Source organism: Pongo pygmaeus, chromosome 10 (genome assembly GCF_028885625.2).
Source record: "Pongo pygmaeus isolate AG05252 chromosome 10, NHGRI_mPonPyg2-v2.0_pri, whole genome shotgun sequence".
Classification (NCBI taxonomy): domain Eukaryota; kingdom Metazoa; phylum Chordata; class Mammalia; order Primates; family Hominidae; genus Pongo; species Pongo pygmaeus.
In genome coordinates, this window is record NC_072383.2 from 48,419,974 (window position 1) to 48,441,030 (window position 21,057).

Sequence of the window (21,057 nt, forward strand, 5' to 3'; positions counted from 1 at the left end):
ATCCTCTCGCCTCAGCCTCCTGAGTAGCTGAGACTACAGGGGCATACTACCACGCCCAGCTAATTTTTTATTTTTTGTAGAGACGGGCTCTCACTATGTTGCCAGGTCTGGTCTCAAACTCCTGGGCTCATGTGATTCTTGTGCCTCAGCCTCCCAGTGTGTTGGGATTATGGGCGTGAGCTACCACACCTGGCCATATTAACCTTTTTTTTTTTTTTTTTTTTTGAGACGGAGTCTCGCTCTGTCACTAGGCTGGAGTGCAGTGGTGCGATCTCAGCTCACTGCAACCTCCACTTCCTGGGTTCAAATGATTCTCCTGCCTCAGCCTCCTGAGTAGCTGGGACTGCAGGCACCTGCCACCACGCCCAGCTAATTTTTTATTTTTAGTAGAGACAAGGTTTCACTATGTTGACCAGGATGGTCTCGATCTCTTGACCTCATGATCCGCCCACCTCGGCCTCCCAAAATGTTGAGATTACAGGCGTCAGCCACCGCGCCTGGCCATATTAACCATTTTTAAACGTACAGTTCTATAGTGTTAAGTACATTCACAGTGTGTACAACCAATGTCCAGAACTTTTTTTTTTTGAGACAGTCTCCCTCTGTCACTCAGGCTGGAGTGCAGTGGCACGATCCACTCACTGCAACCTCCGCCTCCTGGGTTCAAGCAATTCTTGTGCCTTAGCCTCCCAAGTAGCTGGGATTACAGGCGCTTGCCACCACCCCTGGCTAATTTTTTTTTGTATTTTAGTAGAAACCGTGTTGCCCAGGGCTGGTCTTGAACTCTTCAGCTCAGGCAGTCTGCCCATATTGGCCTTCCAAAGTGCTAGGATTGCGGCCTTGAGCCACCATGACCAGCCCAGAACTTTTTCATGTCCCTTAAACAGCAACTCTCCATTTGCTCCTTCCCTTAGTCCCTGATAGCCACCATTCTATTTCTTGTTTCTGTGGAGTTTTGCTACTCTAGATATGTCAAATTAGTGGAATCATAAAGTTTTTGTATTTTTATGACCGGGTTATTTGACTTAGCACAATATGCTCAAGGTTTATCCATGCTGTAGCATGTGACAGGAGTTTCTTCCTAAGGCTGAACAATATTCCATTGTACGTACAGTCACTATTTTATTTATCCATTCATCCACTGATGAATATTTGGGTTGCTTCCACCTTTTGGCTATTGTGAATAATAATGCTGCCATGAACATAGGTGTACAAATATTCTTCTCTTTGAGACCCTGCTTTCAATTCTTCTGGATATATACACCACCAAGTGAAATTGCTCTATTTTTGTTTGAGGAACTGCCATAGCGTTTTCCATAATAGCTGCGCCACTTTACATTCCCACCAGCACAGTAGTGTACAAGGGTTCCAGTTTCTTCACATCCTTGCCAACACTTGGTATTTTCTGTGTCTTGATATTACCCGTTCTAATGGGTATGTATGAGGTGATACTTCATTGTAGTTTTCAGTGCATTTCCTTAATAGTGATATTGAGCATCTTTTCATATGCTTTCTGGCTAGCCCTCTCTTTTTTTTTTTTTTTTTTGGCCTTTCCAGGTAACCTTTAAAAACATTAAATTCTGTCTAAATCTTTTACCAGCTTCTTTGTTAGTGGTTCTCTCCCTAGTTGCCGTATTTGATCTCTCATAGCTCATTTATTCTCATTCTTAACTAGCCTACATATCCTGAAGTTGATTATCTAAGTTTTCTAGAACCTATTTAGAACCTCCTTAGGTATAGTTTTATTTATTTGTTCAACTTTTACTCAGTAAATTCTCTATATAAAAAACTATATGTGCACTTAGAAACTTCCCTAGACTAGAGACAGATATGTTTGTGTCCGTAGACAGGAAGACTGTCATCATTCTTCAATGGGATAACATTTGCAAATTTAGTCATCATAATTTATGTTCATATGTGCCTTTTATTAAACTTAAACATGTTTTTGTGGGCCAAAATTCAAAAAATTTAAAGAATATGCACAGTCCCCTTTCTGTCTCTATACCATTGCTACCAGTTCTTTTCCATTGAGGCAACCAAATGATCAATTTTTATATGACTCTATAGTATACTTTAAACATTCTGTATCATATTTAATTTTAACTGACTTTTTTCCCCCTTATAGTTGATTATGGAAGATTCCCACAAGAGTACCACGTCAGAGACAGCACCTCAACCTGGTTCAGCAGTTCAGGGAGCTCACATTTCTCATATTGCTCAACAGGTAAGGGAGGGACTGGCCAAAATACTGAGCTTGTTAGGAATATTTTATATGCAGATTAATCTTGTTTCAGACTGATTATTAATGTGTTTTATTTTGGTTTTTGTTTTTTGGGGTTTTTTTTGAGGCAGATTTTTGCTCTAGTTGCCCAGGCTGGAGTGCAGTGGCATGATCTTGGCTCACTGCAACCTCCACCTCCTGGGTTCAAGCAATTCTCCTACCGCAGCCTCCCAAGTAGCTGAGACTACAGGCATCTGCCACCACGCCTGGCTTTTTTTTGTATTTTTAGTAGAGATGGGGTTCTACCATGTTGGCCAGGCTGGTCTCGAACTCCTGACCTCAGGTAATCCACCCACCTTGGCCTCCCAAAATGCTGGGATTACAGGTGTGAGCCACCACACCTGGCATTAATGTTAAAAAAAAAAAAAACAAAAGCAAAGGCCAGGCGCGGTGGCTCACGCCTATAATCCTAGCACTTTGGGAGGTCAGGGCGGGCGGATCACGAGGTCAGGAGTTCAAGACTAGCCTGACCAACATGGTGAAACCCTGTTTCTAATAAAAATACAAAAATTAGCCAGGTGCAGTGGCGGTTGCCTGTAATCCAAGCTACTCGGGAGGCTGAGGCAGGAGAATCGCTTGAGCCTGGGAGCTGGAGGTTGCAGTGAGCACAGACCATGCCACTGCACTCCAGCCTGGGCAACTCCATATCGTAAAAATAAATAAATAAATAATAAAATAGAAAAACAAGCAAAAAAGACTGTATAAAATGTTAAAATATAAGAAAAGAAGGTGGACTTTAAATATCTTGTCCAGATCATTTGGTTTTATTTTCTTTTAAACAAAGTATATAGTCATCCCTCAGTATCTGTGGGAGACTGGTTCCAGGACCTTCACAGATACCAAGATGTGTGACGCTTAAAGACCCTGATAGAAAATGGCATGGTATTTATATATAACCTACATATTTTCCTGTATACTTTATTTCTAGATTACTTTTAATACCTAATACTATGTAAATGCTATGTGAATAGTTATACTGTATGACAAGAAAAAAAGTCTGTACATGTTCAGTATAGAGAAATTTTTTTTTCCTGAATATTTTCAATCTGTGGTTGGTTGAATCCACAGATGTGAAACTCATGGATGCAGAACCCATGAATAAAGAGGCCTAACTGTATTTAGAGTTGTTTTCTTTGTTTTTGTTTTTGTTTTTCCAGGCGGAGTCTCGCTCTGTCTCTCAGGCTGGAGTGCAGTGGCACAATCTCGATCTCGGGTCACTACAACCTCCGCCTCCCGGGTTCAAGCGATTCTCCTGCTTCAGCCTCCTGAGTAGCTGGGATTACAGGCGCCCGCCACCACACCCAGCTAATTTTTTGTATTTTTGGTAGAGATAGGGTTTCACCATGTTGGCCAGACTGGTCTCAAACTCCTGACCTCAGGTGATCCACCCACCTCAGCCTCCCAAAGTGCTGGGATTATAGGCGTGAGCCACCGCACCCGGCCAAAAAAGTTTTAAAAATTAGCTGGGTATGGTGGCACTACAACACCTGTAGTAACAGCTACTTGGCTGAAGCAGGAGGATTGTTTGAGCCCAGGAGTTCAAGGCAGCAGTGAGCTATAATCATGCCACTGCACTCCAGCCTGGGTGACAGAGTGAGACCCTATCTCCAAAAAAAAAAAAAAAATCATGCATGAGTGTAAGAGCCATTTAAAGTGCAAGATGTGACTAATGGATTTTAGTGTTAACAATACACAAAGTTCAGACTGTACATAGCAAATAACCTTTAAGAAATTATAACTTGCTGAGTTTTGCTGTTGTATCAAAGAATACAATTAAATGAAAAGGCTTTTAAAACACTACACATCTTTTCTAATTGCATATCTATGTGAGGGCAGATTTTCTTCATATAATTCAACCAAAACAATGTATGATAACATAATTAATGTAGAATCAGATAAGAGATTTCAGCTGTTTTCTTTTTCTTTGTTTTTTTATTTTAATTTTATTTTTTTTGGAGACGGAGTCTTGCTCTGTCACCCAGGCTGGAGTGCAGTGGCGCGATCTCGGCTCACTGCAAGCTCCGCCTCCTGGGTTCACGCCATTCTCCTGCCTCAGTCTCCCAAGTAGCTGGGACTACAGGCGCCCGCCACCACGCCCGGCTAATTTTTTGTATTTTTAGTAGAGACGGGGTTTCACCTTGTTAGCCAGGATGGTTTCTATCTCCTGACCTCGTGATCTGCCCGCCTCAGCCTTCCAAAGTGCTAGGATTACAGGCCTAAGCCACCGCGCCCGGCCTTTTTTTTTTTTTTTTTTTTTTTTTTTTGAGACAGAGTCTTGCTCTGTCGCCCAGGCTGGAGTGCAGTGGTGCCATCTTGGCTCACTGCAACCTCTGCCTCTTGGGTTCAGGTGATTCTCCTGCCTCACCCTCCCGAGTAGCTGGGAATACAAGTGCCCACTGCCACGGCCAACTAATTTTTGTATTTTTAGTAGAGATGGGGTTTCACCATATTGACCAGGTTGGTCTTGAACTACTGACCTCAAGTGATCCACCCACCTCGGCCTCCCAAAGTGCTGGGATTACAGGCGTGAGCCACTGCACCCGGCTGATTTCAGCTGTTTTCTATTAAGCCAGATATTAAGGAAATTTGCAGAAATGTAAAACAATGCCATTTCTCTCACTAATTATTTTTGAAAATGTGTTAATGGAAATAGGTATGGTAACGTGTAATGGATTGTTATTGTATTTTGAAATGAACTGTTAATTTTTTTAAATTTAATTTTACATATGGTAAGTATTAATAAATATAACTGAAATAATAATTTTGGGGGGTCCTCAATAAGTTTTAAGAATGTCGAAAGGATTTGTGACCAAAAGGTTTGAAAACCAGTGACCCAAAGGGTTAGTCCTTTAAGCTTGATATATCCTTCTGCCTTATTTGGCTATATCTGTGAAGAATAGCAGTGTCTTCTCCAGATGGTGCTAGAAAAATAAGGTGGAGTCTTTCTTTGATTATTTTTCTGTTAATAGAGCACTTTACAGAAATGTTCTAATTCAGTTGGCTTACTTATGTGTATATTTCAGTTATTTTAGTTAGATGTGATTCTTCTCCAAATTTCCTCAGAAGCATATTTACAGTGAGGTGGAATAAATACATTTCTAGATAGTAAATCATTTCATAGTGATTTTTTAAAAATAATATGGCTGGCAGGCCGGGCACAGTGGCTCACGCCTGTAATCCCAGCACTTTGGGAGGCCGAGGCGGGTAGATCACAGGGTCAGGAGTTCAGGACCAGCCTGGCCAAGATGGTGAAACCCCGTCTCTACTAAAAATACAAAAATTAGCTGGGCATGGTGGCATGCACCTTTAATCCCAGCTACTCGGGAGGCTGGGGCAGAGAACTGCTTGAACCGGGGAGGTGGAGGTTGCAGTGAGCCGAGATAATACCACCGCACTCCAGACTGGGCGACAGAGCAAGACTCTGTCTAAAAAAAAAAAAAAAAAAAGTGGCTGGCCACGGTGGCTCACACCTATAATCCCAGCACTTTGGGATGCTGAGGATCACTTGAGCCCAGGAGTTTGACACCAGCCTGGGCAACATAGTGAGACTCTGTCTCTACTAAAAAATAAAAAAATTTAGCCAGGTATGGTGGCATTTGTCTGCAGTCCCAACTACTCAGGAGGCAGAAGTGAGAGGACCACCTGAGCCCCAGAGGTCAAGGCTGCAGTGAGCCGTGATTGCACCATTGCACTCCAGGCTGGGTAACAGCATGATCCTGTCTCAAAAAAAAAAAAAGAAAAAAATTATGTAAAGGAAACAGTATTTTACAATAATTCAGTATAAACTGGGGATATAGCAGTGAACAAAATTCTCAGCTCTCTTGGAACTTATATTCTAATTTTGGAGAGACAGGCAACAAAACCTATCAGTTGGTAATATGTGCCATGGAGACAAATAAAGCACGATAGGAGAGAGAGAGAGTTGGTGGTGGGGACAGGGGACTTCTCTTTTTATACAAGGTAGACAGAGACATTTGTCTGAGGAAATACCTGTTCAATTATATGGATCAACAGTTGTAAAACTGTGAGACTAATATGTGCTTGATACAGTCAAGGAACACCGAGGTGGCCAGTGTGTTGGGAGAGGGATTGATAGAGGATGAGGCAGAGAGGGTTGGGGTGCGAAGAGGGGAGAGTGCCAGATAATGTAGGCCATATGCCACTGTAAAATTTTTGTGTTTTAATCTGGGTGACACGGGGAACCTTTAGAGTGTTTTGAGTAGAAATGTTATCTGGCGTATCTTAAAAGAATCGCTCAGACTGCTTTGTGGAATAGAAACAGGAAAACTAGTTAGAAGGCATTACAGTAATGTACATGGGAGATGACAATGGTTTGAACCAGTGTGGTAGCTGGGGTAGTGATGAGACAAAGTTAGATTCTGGATATATATTGGTTGTAAAGCCAATAGTATTTGCTTTTGGATTGGATGTGGAGTTTTAAATAAAGGAAGGAGCCAAGATTGACGTCACAGTTTTGGTTTGAGCAACTGTTAAGAATGAAATTACTTGACCTGGGCGTGGTAGTGCATACCTGTAATCCCATCTGCTTGGGAGGCTCAGGTGGGAGGACTGCTTGAGCCCAGGAGTTCCAGACCAGCCTGGGCAACATAGTGTAGACCCACCCCGTCTCAAAAAAAAAAAAATTATATATATATACTACACACACACACACACACACACATACACACACACACACACACAAACGTATATATATAATTGCCATTTATTGAGATGGACAACACTGGATGATGTTTTCCATTTCTTTTTGGGGGAATGTTGGCAATCAGGAATTTGGTCTTTAGGCATGTTACGTCTGTAATATTATCTGTGTTGGTTTTCTGTGCTGCAGAACAAATCACCACAAAGCTAATAGCTTAAAACAACACACATTTATTATCTCACAGTTTGTGTGGGGTCAGGCATATCTTAACTGGGTTCTTTGCTTTGAGGTCTCACACCAAACTGCAACTGAGGCATTGGCTAGGGCTGAGTTCTTAGCAGGAGGCTAGACTAGAGAAGAATCTACTTCCAAGCTCACTTAGTTTGTTGGCAGAATTCATTTCATTGTGGCTGTAGGACTGAGTGCTTCAGTTTTTTGGTTGGTTCTTGGCTGGAGGCTGCTCATAGCTCCTAAAGGCCACCAGTAACTCCCTACCACGTGATCCTCTCCGTATGCAGTTCACAGCATGGCAGCCTGCTTCAAGTCCAGCAGGAGAGTGAGAGCAAGTCTGCTAGCAAGACAGTCTTATACATAATATAATCAAAGGAATGACATCCCATTTCCTTGTGATAAAACATAACATCCCATTTCTTTATGATAAAACATGACGTCCCATCATCTTTGCTTAATGAGGTTGGTTAGAAGCAAGTCACAAGTCCCTTCCACTCTCAAGGGGAGAGGATTAGACAAAGTCCCAAACACCAGGAGCTGCAGATCATGGGGGCCACCCTAAAATCTGTTGGGCAGACCATCCAAGTAGATTTATCCAGTAGGCAGCTAGATACATGAGTCTGGGGTCCAGGAGAGAGGTCCAGACTAGAAATCTAAATTTAGGAGTTGTGGCTGTATAGGTGGTATTTATAATCATGGAATGATTTCCAGACTCCCCCTAGGATGCAGAAAGCTGGAAAGAATGTTACTCTTACCCTAAAACAAGAATAAGTTGTATGTTCTATAAAATAATAAACTCATAGAGGTGGGGTGTGGGCGTGGCTCACCTGTGGCAGAGCAAAGAAAGCAGGGCTGCATACTAGCAGGAAAATTAATGACTTGCTAAAGTCCAAGTGTAGGCAAGCGTGAGCATATAGAATCCTTGGGAGCTGCAGACACAAAGACAGTTCATACCCTCTTGTAGGTTTTTCTCCGAGGACCTCCAGCAGTTTCTTAGGAGAAAAATGGGGCTGGGGACACAAGGGAGACCAGAGAATGCCTTGGTAGGTGGTACAGGCCCACTTGGACCTTTTTTTCCTTTGGAAGAAAAGGCTTTAAGCCACTGGGAGAAAGGGAATAAACCCTGTTTTCCATTGTGTTTGGGAAAAGTAAAAAGAAAAAGAAAACCCACAAACCCTGAGGGAACGGCAGGAAACTGTTAAGGGCTTAGACTATTAGAGTTTTTCTGCCACTGGGAGAAAGCCCCAACCCCTGTAACCCAGGGACATAGGGCCTACCTGAGACTGAGACTGGGCCAGGACAACAGAGAACCTCCCTGTTGGTGCTGTCAAGTCAAGCAATAGCAATCTACCCCGGGGGAGGGACAAGAGTTTGGAAAGAGCCTCTTTGGGGCAGATGAACAGATGAAGCCTAAGGCTGAGGGTGTGGCAAGAACAATGAGAGAAACCCTCTGACATACCAGCCCCACCCTAAGCAGAAAGTCACACTGGAGGAATTTGAAGCTGGTAGTACATTTAAGGTAATCCAAACAACAACAAAATCCAAACCCAGCTCAGTTCCTGAATAGATGACTCAAACCCTTCCCTACGCACACACACACACACCCTAGTGAAGAGGTGTACCCTCTGGTTTTCCCATTTCGGAAGATAAATACTATTTAGTCTCTAGTGTCTTATTCATGATGTCTGTCATTCAGGCAAAAATTATAAAACACATACCAAGAGCACACAAAAAAGCAACTCACTGTCAAAAACCAAAACAATAAACAGAACCAGACTCAGGATAACCCAGCTGTTGGAACTATCAGAGAGTGAATTTCAAATAAGAATGAATAATATGTTAAAGGCTCCAGTGGGAAAGGTAGAAAACATGCACGGACAGCTGGGGAATTTCAGCAGAGGGTTAGAAACTATATGAAAAAGTCAAATGGAAATGTTAGAAATAAAAATGGTGTGGTGGCTCACGCCTGTAATCCCAGCAGTTTAGGAGGCTGAGGCAGACAGATTGCTTGAGCTCAAGAGTTCAAGACCAGCCTGGGCAACATGGCAAGCCTCCATTTCTACTAAAAATACAAAAGAAAAAAAAAAAAAGCCAGGCATGGTGGTGCACACCCTGTGGTCCCAGCTACTCAAGAGGCTGAGGTGGGAGGATTGCTTGAGCCCAGTGGGCAGAGGTTGCAGTGAGCCAACATCGCACCACTGCACTCCAGCCTAGATGTCAGAGTGAGGCCTTGTCTAAAAAAAAAAAGATGGTGACACAAGTGAAGTATATGTTTGGGTTTATTAGTGGACTTGACACAGCTGAGAAAAGAATCAGTGAACTTGAAGATAGGTCAGTAGAAATTACCCACAATGAAAACAGAGAACGAAGGAAAGGGCAGGGAGAAAAATAGAGTGCCCAAGAACTGTGGAACAATATCTCTTTAACATAGGTGTAGTGTGATCAAAGTCATGTGACTAGATGGCATTACTGAGGGGTAAGTATTGTAGAGATGAGTCAATGGATCTGGGCTTCTTTAGCATTTGGAGTTTGGGGACATTGAAGAGGGATTGTCAGTGAGGTAGGAGGAAAATCAAGAGTAACTCAAATCTTGGAAATCAGAATGAGTGATGGTCACCTGTGTAAAATGTGGCTGATAGGTCAAATAAGATGAGGAATAAAAATTAACTATTTTATAGCCAATCTTTTTTTTTGAGATAGGGTCTCACTCTGTCACCCAGACTGGTGTGCAGTAGCGTGAACATAGCTCACTGCAGCCTTGACCTCCTGTGCCCAAGCAATCCTCCCGCCTCAGCTTCCCAAGTAGCAGGGACCACAGGTGTGTGCCATGACATCTGGCTAAATTTTTTGTATTTCTTTGTAGAGACGGGGTTTTGCAGTGTTGCCCAGGCTGGTCTCAAACTCCTAAGCTCAAATAATCCGCCCACCTCAGCCTCCCAAAGTGCAGTGCTGGCATGCGTGAGCCACTGCACCTGGCCCTTTTTTTTTTTTTTTTGGAAACCGAGTATTATTCTGTTGCTTAAGCTGGAGTGCAGTGGCATGATCATATTTCTTTAGCCTCAAATTCCTGCCCTCCAGTGATTCTCCTGCCTTTGCCTCCTGAGTAGCTGGAGCTGGTTCCTATTATTCACAGATTCTGTATTTGCAAATTTGCCTACTTGATAAAATTTATTTCTAACTCCAGAAACACTCACGGCACTTTTGTGGTCATTCATGGACATGTGCAAAGTGGCAAAAAATTTGAGTCACTCCTATATTCCTAGCTGAGGTCAAACAAGGTGATGCTGTGTCTTCTTGCATCAGCTCTCATAGTATAAACAATTGGCCTCTTTGTGGTCTAGTTAGTATAACCACATTTTTTGCATTTTTCTCCTTTTTGTTGGTGATTTTGCTATTTAAAATTGACTCCCAAGTATAGTACAAAGTGCTATCTTGTGTTCTAAGTGCAAGAAGGCTGTGATGTGCCTTATGGAGGAAATACATGTGTTAGATAAGTTTCATTCAGGCATGCGTTACAGTGCTAGCGACTGATACGTAGTTCAGTGTTAATGTATATTAAATGAGATTTTTTTTTTTTTTTGGAGACAGAGTCTCGCTCTGTTGCCTAGGCTGGAGTGCAGTGGCGCGATCTCAACTCACTACAACTTCCACCTCCATTTCCTGGGTTCAAGCAGTTCAGGTAGCTGGGACTACAGGCGTGCGCCACCACGCCCGGCTAATTTTTGTAATTTTAGTAGAGATGGGGTTTCACCATGTTGGTCAGGCTGGTCTTGAACTTCTGACTTCAGGTGATCTGCCCACCTCGGCCTCCCAAAGTGATTACAGGTGTGAGCCACCATGCCTGGCCTGTTTACTATTTATTTTTATTTGTTCTTGCTCTATTTTAGATTTTGGACTGATAATTTAGAATCTAGAATCTTTATAATGTAAGTGAACCAGTGGACAGAGAAGTAGTATGAAGTTGTGGCAGAGTGCAGTGGCTCACACCTGTAATCCTAGCACTTTGGGAGGTGGGCAGATCACATGAGGCCTGGAGTTTGAGACCAGCCTGGCCAACATGGTGAAACCCCATGTGTACTAAAAATACAAAAATTAGCCGGAAGTGGTGGGCGCCTGTCATCCCTGCTACTCAGGAGGCTGAGGCAGGAGAATCGCTTGAACGCAGGAGGCAGAGGTTGCAGGGAGCCGAGATTGTGCCACTGCCCTCCAGCCTGGTTGACAGAGTGAGACCCTGCCCCCCTCCCAAAAAAAAAGACTGGGGGACCAGGTCCTCCCTTTCCTCCTTTGAAAGGTCTCTCAATATTTAGATTATCAGGTTTGAGAGTGGGGTTGGGAAGAGAATCAGGACTTTGAGACCCTGAGTAATGAGCATTTTGTGAGGTTAGACGAACCGTAGTAATAAGGGATAGGGACTACCACTAGCTAAATCAAAATCTGGTGCCTCTTTTCCTTTTCAACCTGCCAGACCCACAGCCTGCATTAAATCACATGGATTGCCAGATACCTTTGAGGAATGATGGCCCTTAGTCTTTTAGAAATGTAAATTAATCCTATCATACGCTCTCTCCATTAGCTGAGTGGCTTCAGTTGTTGAAAGGTGGGGAGACGTTTTGTTAATGTTTTCCAAGTGTAATGGTAACTCTAGAGCTGGACTCTTAAGACTTGTGGGTTCTATTTTTTTTTTTTTTGAGACAGTTCTTACTTTGTCACCCAGGCTAGAGTTGGAGTGCAGTGGTGCAATCACAGCTCACCACAACCTTCACCTCCTGTGCTCAAGCAATCCTCCCAGCTTAGCCTCCCACATAGCTGTGACTATAGGCATGCGCTGCCCAACCTGGCTAATTTTTGTATTTTTTGTAGAGACTGCATTTTACCCATGTTGCCCAGGCTGGTCTTGAACTCCTGGGCTCAAGGGATCTGCCTGCCTTGTCCTCCTAAAGTGCTGGGGTTATAGGCATGAGTCCCTGCACCCAGCTCTTTGTTTATTCTTATTCTTCAGTTTCTCTATGCCCATATTGGGGTACTGTCAAAGAGGAACAGAGCTGGACACATGTTAAAGGCAGCGAGACAGATTTTATCAGATTACTGCAGTATAGGAGAGAAACTCCAACATAAACTGAGCTCAGCTCCACTGAAACAGATGGAAAGCTTTTTAAATATTGGGGTGTTCTAAAGGAAAAGTACATAAGATGTTTGGGGGAGGGAAGGAATTGTCACTATGATTAGCCATCCTGCTTGCTCATTGGCACTTGTCAAAGTTAGGCTCCTACTCTCCCACAGACTGGGAGACAGGGAGCAAATCTTTTCTTTCTTGGTTACTACATTTACAGGCCCAAAGAAAGATTTCTAGGTTTTAGAATATCTACATCTCACAGGACAGAGAAAGGATTCATAACAGCAAGTTTTCTAAAATGCTGTAAGAAAAGTGAGGATGGGGCCTATAGTCAAGTTTTGGCTGGAACAAACAGTAAATTTTTTTGGTAGAATTGAACTTTCTCAGGCAGGCGTTTTAAGGGGGCTCTGGTGTCATTCTGGGGACAGAACCTTGGCGTGACAAAAGCCATTGGTCAAGAATTTGGTCAGTTAGTAGGAGGGAGTTGAATGGCATTGTTTGTGCTACAAATGGAGGTTACGGTTCTCAGTGGCTGGATAAATTTTATACAGAATTTCATGACCCTAGGCATTTTGAGGGATGATGAGACTGGAGTTTGTTTAATCTAGTCTTGGGATGAGGAAAAGAACTTTCAGTGAAAGAAGAAAGGGAACAGGAAGACTGGGCGCAGTGGCTCACGCCTGTAATCCTAGCACTTTGGGAGGTGGAGGCGGGCGAATCACCTGAGGTCAGGAATTCGAGACCAGCCTGGCCAACATGGGGAAACCCCGTCTCTACTAAAAATACAAAAATTAGCTGGGCGTGTCACGCATGCCTGTAATCCCAGCTACTCTGGAGGCTGAGGTAGGAGAATCACTTGAACCCAGGGGCAGAGGTTGCAGTGAGTCTAGATCGTGCTACTTCACTTCAGCCTGGGAAGGAGTGAAACTCAGTCTCAAAAAAAAAAAAGAACAGGGAAAGCAGTATTCTTGGAGCCCAATGTGAAGAAAGAGAACAGGGGAGCAGGCAGGAAACTTACTTTCAGGGCCTGAGAAGTAGTCCAGGTTTTATTTTGTGATTTAAATCTGAGAGGAATGGTATGGACCAGAGTAGTCCAGAGGAAGGCGTGAGATCTCTGTTAACTGAAAATATTTGAGAAAGCTTTTTGGAAGAGGTAGGACCTGAGGTGAGCCTGGAGGGATGATGAGTGGACTTTTCTTAGTTTAACATTTTATCATGGTATTTCCATGAAACCGCATCTGATTTCAACAGAAATAAATTATAATTTTGTGATTCAGTCATTTACTTGAAATATTTTATTTTTTTTTCAAGATGCTGCCCAAAGTTGGTGTTTCACTCACTTTTTGACTCTTGGTTTCTTGGTTAGTTTTCAACCATATCTCTTCACAATAGCATGTGCTAAAGATTCTCCATGTTTTTGCACAATCAGTTCCTCTGCCTAAAATACCTTCCAGTCCCCTAACTCCTGCCCCTCCATACATACCCTCAGATAATTGTTAATTATTCAAAACCCAGATGAAATAACACCCTTTCTTTGCTCCCACAGAACAGTACTTTGTAATTTTCCTCTATTATAACTCTTATTCTATTTGTTATAGTTAGTTTGTACTCTCAATCCCTAGTTCAGCCTCTGGTCAATAGAAGGTACCTAATGTTTGGTTAATGATGTGATTAAATATAATCAGCTCTGAAATGTGTTTCCAGCATTAAGAACTCAGCTATCTTATGTGCATAGGTACAGTGTATATTTTGTTAATTGAATTTGTATTTGTTCTATTGATGTCATTAAGAGGATCTGCTCCAGTGACAATTATACATCTTCCTGGAGAGCAAGTACAGGTTCAGGGGGTCATCCAGACAGCCCAGTCTTCTGTAATTCACCCACCACATGTGCAAATGGTATAGAAATTTGAAGACTTAGTGGTCGAGAGTTGGGACTTTTATACCCTGAGTCTACAGATACATTGCAGTTGCTGTACCTGTAATATTATAAACCAAGATAAAGTTGTCCTACAAATTAGACTGCAGACCAAATCAGGCAAATAGAAAAGTTTTAGAATTTCTAGTTTCATGTATATAATACCTAGTGAAAATAGAAGACAATTTTAGGGAAAGTTATTGCTTATGATTTAAGGAAATGAGGGACTTTTTTTTTTTTTTAAAGGGAAAGCACCCTTTTATCCCAGGTATTTTCTATATGCTTTATGGAGTCAGTACCTACCTACCATATGCTTTATGGAGGGCAAATAAAAGAGTTTTCTTGTAGTAGAGGAAAGTTCTTATTTGTATTTATCTACCTTCATATTAACGCCTGACAAAAGTAGGAAAGAAAGAGCCATCCTAGATTCCTTTTCTTTCTACTTTTCCCATTTTATCTTCCAATTTCTGTGAGTCCCAGGATACCTTTGGTCATCTCTCATTTTTAGAAGCAGCTCTCCTAGAAGAAAAGCTATATTCCTCTTTTCTTCTCCTGATTATGGCAATGTTGTCAAAACTAGAGCTGCATCTTTATGTGGTATTCCCATGAGAAAGGAGGTGGCTGCATGGATTTTTTTAGTGTTTATATGGAAATTTTAGTCTTATTTGCTGCTGCTGTTATTAAAGATAAATTTTTTATTTTAATTACAAGTAATTCCTTAGTTTTACAATTTATTTTAAGTTCATTGGAAGGCTTTGGAGTAAGCTTAGGGACAGACAGTGTAGTTAAAGAATTAGATTAGAAATGAAGTATTTTATGGCCAGGCACGGTGGCTCATACCTGTAATCCCAGCACTTTGGGATGCCAAGATGGGCGGATCACTAGGTCAGGAGTTCGAGACCAGCCTGGCCAACATGGTGAAACCCCATCTCTACTAAAAAATACAACAATGAGCAAGGCATGGTGGCAGGTGCCTGTAATCCTAGCTACCCAGCTACTTGGGAGGCTGAGGCAGGAGAATCGCTTGAACCCGGGAGGCAGAAGTTGCAGTGAGCCGAGATTGTGCCATTGCACTCCAGCCTGGGCGACAAGAGCAAGCTCCATCTCAAAAAAAAAAAAAAAAGATATATGATGCTTGAGGAAAAGAAAAGTGACAGATTTTTCTTATTTTAAATTATTGGTTACTATTTCTTAATTATTATTGGGTTGTGACTAATTATTTTCTGTATAATGATATAGATTTAATATGAAATATAAATGAGTAGTTATATACTAGAACTCATTTTTGAAGGAAATAACATATAAAAGAAGCCTCTCTGGAAATTTCATGTCTAAATAGTTTAGGGGAAGGCTTTCTATAGATAGTAACTAATGTGGAGAATTGATTTCTTATGTCCCTGCCAAAGGCCTGTTTGGATTATTTTATTTTTTATTTATTTTTATTTTTTTTGAGCTGGAGTCTCGCTCTGTCGCCCGGGCTGGAGTGTAGTGGCGTGATCTCGGCTAACTGCAAACTTCACCTCCCAGGTTCACGCCCTTCTCCTGCCTCAGCCTCCCGAGTAGGTGGGACTACAGGCGCCCACCACCAGGCCCGGCTAATTTTTTGTATTTTTAGTAGAGATGGGATTTCACCGTGTTAGCCAGGATGGTCTCGATCTCCTGACCTCGTGATCCGCCCACCTCGGCCTCCCAAAGTGCTGGGATTACAGGTGTGAGCCACTGCGCCCGGCCTGGGTTATTTTATTTTTAAAAATTAAGATGAAGTCGGCCAGGCACGGTGGCTCACACTTGCAATCCCAGCACTTTGGGAGGCTGAGGCAGGCAGATCATGAGGTCAGGAGTTCGAGACCAGCCTGACCAGCATGGTGAAACCCCATCTCTACTAAAAATACAAAAATTAGCTGGGTGTGGTGGCACGTGGCTGTAATCCCAGCTACTCAGGAGGCTGAGGCAGGAGAATCACTTGAACCCAGGAGGCAGAGGTTGCAGTGAGCCAAGATCGTGCCACTGCACTCCAGCCTGGGCGACAGAGCAATACTCCATCTCAGAAAAAAAAAAAAAAATTTAAGATAAAGTCAGATATCACAATCTAACTTTGGACAAATGTTGGAAAGTTTTAATACGCTTAAAAAATTGAGGCCAGACACGGTGACCCACACCTGTAATACCAGCACTTTGGGAGGCCTGCTTGAGCCCAGGAGTTTGACACCAGCCAGGGTAACATAATGAGACCCTGTCAGATTAAAAAAAAATGAATTAGCTGGGCATGGTGATGTGCACCTGTAATCCTAGCTACTCAGGAGGCTGAGGCTGGAAGATTGCTTGAGCCCAGGAAGGTGAGGCTACAGTGAGCTGTCATTGCACCACTGCATTTCAGCCTGGGTGACAGAGCGAGACCCTGTCTCAAAAATTAAAAAATATTTTAAAAAAAACATTGAAAACAACTTGTTTTCTCAATTGTAAAATATTGCTATAACTTGCATATTGTATTGATGTAGTTTATAAAAATTAACATTGTATGCATGCCAAGTGTTACATGTATTAACTTGTGAAATGAGATAAAATTGAATCATACAGATTTTAAAATGGCATATATTTATACCTGCTGTTGCCAGTGACCTCCACCTTGCTAAATCGAATGGTCTGTTCTCAGTCCTTATTTATCTCAACTTGTAAACAGCATTGGACATGGTTGATCATTCTTTTCTCCTCAGTGTGCTGTCTTCACTAGTTTTCCGTGGACAGCTCAATCATTTGGTTCTCTTTCCTCTTTTCTGGTGACTCCTTAGTCTCATTTGCTGGTTCCTCCTCTTCATCCAGTCTCTTAGTGTTCCTGAGATTAGTCCTCAGTCCTCTTCTGTTTACCCCTATGAGCTCATCCAGTCTCATGGCTTTAAGGACTCTAAAAAGCTAGACCTCCAAAATTTACGTATCTAGCCAAGACCTCTTCCCAGACCTGCAGGCTTGTATATTTAATGGTCGTCTCAATGTCAGCAGTTGAATATCTATCAGGTTTTTCAAACTTAGCATGTCAGGTAGGTTAGTAATAAAACAACACTTTTAAGTAATGTGCATCAGTGTAGAAATAGGGTGGAGAATGACTCAGAGCCTGGTCTTTTTAACTCTGGTAAAATAGTACTGCTTCATTTGGGGGATAGACTTTATTCTCAGCTCTGGGCCTGCTATATTTGATATTCCTTTAATAGGTTGGGCTCCTGGAATAAACTTTCTCATTTTTCCTTTTCCTTTTGTTTCTTTTAGACCTTAGATTTAATGTACAAATGAATTTGAGTGGCAGGAGACAGATCATTTTTTTCTAAAAGTAAAAATTCAGTTGTTTTTTTCCCCACCTGCATTGTTCATCATTGTTAATGCCAGTTCTTTTTTAGGTATCTTCTTTATCAGAAAGTGAGGAGTCTCAGGACTCATCTGACAGCATAGGCTCCTCACAGAAAGCCCACGGGATCCTCGCACGGCGCCCATCTTACAGGTGAGTACTCTCTTGTATGAAGCCCTGCATGTTATAATAGTACCAAATGAGTTCAAGAGGTGCTGTGCAAATTACACTAAAGAAGTTAGCACGTGTCAGTGTTAAGAATGAAATTGGTTGGCCCTCGCCTATAATCCCAGCCCTTTCGGAGGCCGAGCTAGGATTGCTTGAGCCCAGGAGTTCAAGACCAGCCTGGGCAACATGGCAAGACCCTGTCTCTTCAAAAAATACAAAACTTAGCTGGACATAGTGGCACACGCCTGTAGTCCCATCTACTTAGAAGCTAAGGCGGGAAGATGGCTTGAGGCCAGGAGTTTGAAGTTACAATGATCTGTGATTGTGTCACTGTGCTTCAGCCTGGGTGATAGAGCAAGACCCTGTCTCCAAGAAAAAATGAAATTGGACCTTTGGCCGGATGCAGTGGCTTATGCCTGTAATCCCAGCGCTTTGGGAGGCTGAGGCGGGCAGATCACCTGAGGTTAGGAGTTTGAGACCAGCCTGGCCAACATGGTGAAACCCCGTCTCTAATAAAAACAGAAAAATTAGCCGGGTGTGGTAGTGCACACCTGTAATCCCAGCTACTCGGGAGGCTGAGGCAGGAGAATCACTTGAACCTAGGAGGCGGAGGTTGCAGTGAGCCGAGATTGCGCCACTGCACTGTGGCAGCCTGGGCAATAGAGCAAGACTCTGTCTCAAAAAAAAAAAAAAAAGTAAATTGAATCTTTATCTTATACCATTACACAAATCAACGCCAAATGGATAAGCGACCTAAATGTTAGGACCTGAAACCGTAAAAATCCTAGAAGAGAACATAGGTGATAAGCTCTTCGACATTGACCTTGGCAATGATTTTTTGGATATCACATCAAAAGCTTAGGCTACAAAAAAATAAATAAATGGGACTACATCAAACTAAAAAACGGGTCTGTGTAGCAAAGGAAACAAAGCAACAAAATGAAAAGGCAACTTACGGACTGGGAAAAAATTATTTGCAAACCACTTATCTGATAAAGGGTTAATACCCGTAACTGAAGATAAAATTAGAGAACCTGAGGATACAGCTCTCAGTAGATTACCTAGAATGGAACACAGAAAGACAAAGAGAAGTTAAGATAGAACACAGAATGAGAAGGTCCAGTACACAACATACATAGATAAAAGGAGAGAAGAGGGAAGAGCACTTCCAGCTTCTAGTCTCTCCAGGAGAGAAAATGATAATGACTGCAATTTTCAGGATATGAATTTCTCAGCATAAGAAAGCAAGGTCCCAAACAAGATAAATTAATAGAAACCTACATCTAGGTGTATGTTGTGAAGTAAAACTGGAGAACACCAAGGATAAACCGGAGATCTTAAAGGCTAAAAGCTTCCAAGTGAAAAGACCAATTACCTAGAAAGGAAGGATCAGTAAGCTGACAACAGATTTTTGAAGTACAGTATAAAACAATAAACTAAAATCCTTATTTTTATCTTTAAATTATTACATATTTTTTTGAGACGGAGGTCTCACCCTGTTGCCCAGGCTAGAGTGCAGTGGTGTGATCATGGCTCACTGCAGCCTCAACCTCCTGGGTTCAGCCCCTCAGCCTCCTGAGTACCTGGGACTATAGACATATGCCATGATACCCACCTAATTTTTTTTAATTTTTGGTAGAGATGGAGTCCCACTATGTTGACCAGGCTGGTCTCAAACTCTTGGGCTCAAGTGATCCTCCCACCTCAGCCTCCCAAAGTGTTGCTATTACAGGCATGAGCCACTGTACTCAGGCTCCAATATTTAAATTCAAAGAGAAAGTAACTTTTGACCTGGAATTCTGTGCCTACCGAACAGTCTTTCAAAAATGATGGTGAAATAATAATCATTTTCAAACTGATTTAAGAAACTACTTAAGGGGGCTGGGTACAGTGGCTTACGCCTGTAATCCCAGCACTTTGGGAGGCCGAGGCGGGTGGATCACTTGAGGTCAGGAGTTCGAAATGAGCCTGGCCAACATGGTGAAACCCTATCTGTACTAAAAATACAAAAGTTAGCTAGGCATGGTGGCACATGCGTGTAGTCCCAGCTTGAACCCAGGGGATGGAGGCTGCAGTGAGCCGAGATCGTGCCACTGCACTCCAGCCTGGGTGACAGTGCGAGACTCCATCTCTAAAGAAAAAAGAAACTACTTAAGTGCATACTTCAGGAAGAAGAAAATGAAAGGAATATAAATGTAAGAAAGTATAGTGAACAAAGACAATTCATTTCAGTTAGCATTGGCTTTTTAGAACAATAGTAATAATGATTAATTTGGGTAGTTTTGTGGTTTTTTTTTTTTGAGACGGAGTCTCACTCTGTCATCCAGGCTGGAGTGCAGTGGAGTAATCTTGGCTCACTGCAAGCTCCGCCTCCCAGGTTCATGCCATTCTTCTGCCTCAGTCTCCCGAGTAGCTGGGACTAGAGGCGCCCGCCACCACACCTGGCTAATTTTTTGTATTTTTTAGTAGAGACGGGGTTTCACCATGTTAGCCAGGATGGTCTCAATCTCCTGACCTCGTGATCTGCCCGCCTTGGCTTCCCAAAGTGCTAGGATTACAGGCGTGAGCCACCATGCCCAGCCTGAACCTGAGATTTCTTTATTAAGTAGGGGTCTCTCAAGGAGGCTATAACATCTGAAAAGAAACTTCTCAAAGTTAAGCTTTCTGGATTGCCACAGATTCGTATAAATCAAATATGAATTCACTCAAAAATCAAACGTGCAAGGACATAAACCACGTAAGTGAGAATTGGCAGAAACAATACAGTCAACTCAATAAATGCAGGGAAAAAAAGTATTTGATTAAATCCAGCACCTCATACATTTCTACCAAAAATGAATAAAAATAGGCTTCCCTAGCATATGTAGACTTTTAGAACTTAACTATGTATAGGACAGATCACCATTGCCCAAATTCTAGACTGGCCGCTACCTGGTGCACATGTGTAATAGATATGAATAGCATTGCAAAGACTTTGGAAACTGAACTGACATTGGAACCACAACCCACAGAAGGCTGGTCAGAACTTGTGGCTTGGACACAACCAGATTGATACCTTCTAAAACAAGAATATAGGCTAGGTCTGTGGCTCATGCCTGTAATCCCAGTCAAACAAGAATATAGGCTAGGTCTGTGGCTCATGCCTGTAATCCCAGCACTTGGAGGCTGAGGTGGGAGGACTACTTAAGTCCAGGAATTTAAGACCAATCTGTGTAACATAAGGAGATCCTGTCTCTACAAAAAATACAAAAATTAGCTAGGTATGGTGGTGTGCATCTGTAGTCCCAGTTAGGAGGCTGAGGGCAGAGGATCACTTGAGCCCAGGAGGTTGATGCTTCAGTGAGCCATG

The 21,057-nt window shown here is 42.4% G+C and overlaps 1 protein-coding gene across 6 annotated transcripts in view; it reads left to right on the plus strand.

The window, feature by feature from the left end:
* Positions 1-21,057, plus strand: part of ATF1 (activating transcription factor 1) — a 61,496-nt gene that overhangs the window by 18,073 nt on the left and 22,366 nt on the right. For 5 of the 6 annotated variants that reach the window (XM_054442815.2, XM_063646943.1, XM_054442816.2 and 2 more), the window contains 2 exons: positions 2,126-2,224; positions 17,593-17,693. In XM_054442815.2, the coding sequence (XP_054298790.1) occupies positions 2,132-2,224; positions 17,593-17,693 (194 nt within the window). In that variant the 5' untranslated portion in view covers positions 2,126-2,131. Of the gene's footprint in view, positions 1-2,125; positions 2,225-17,581; positions 17,694-21,057 lie in introns of those variants that run through there. The other variant, XM_054442821.2, reaches the window with a different exon arrangement.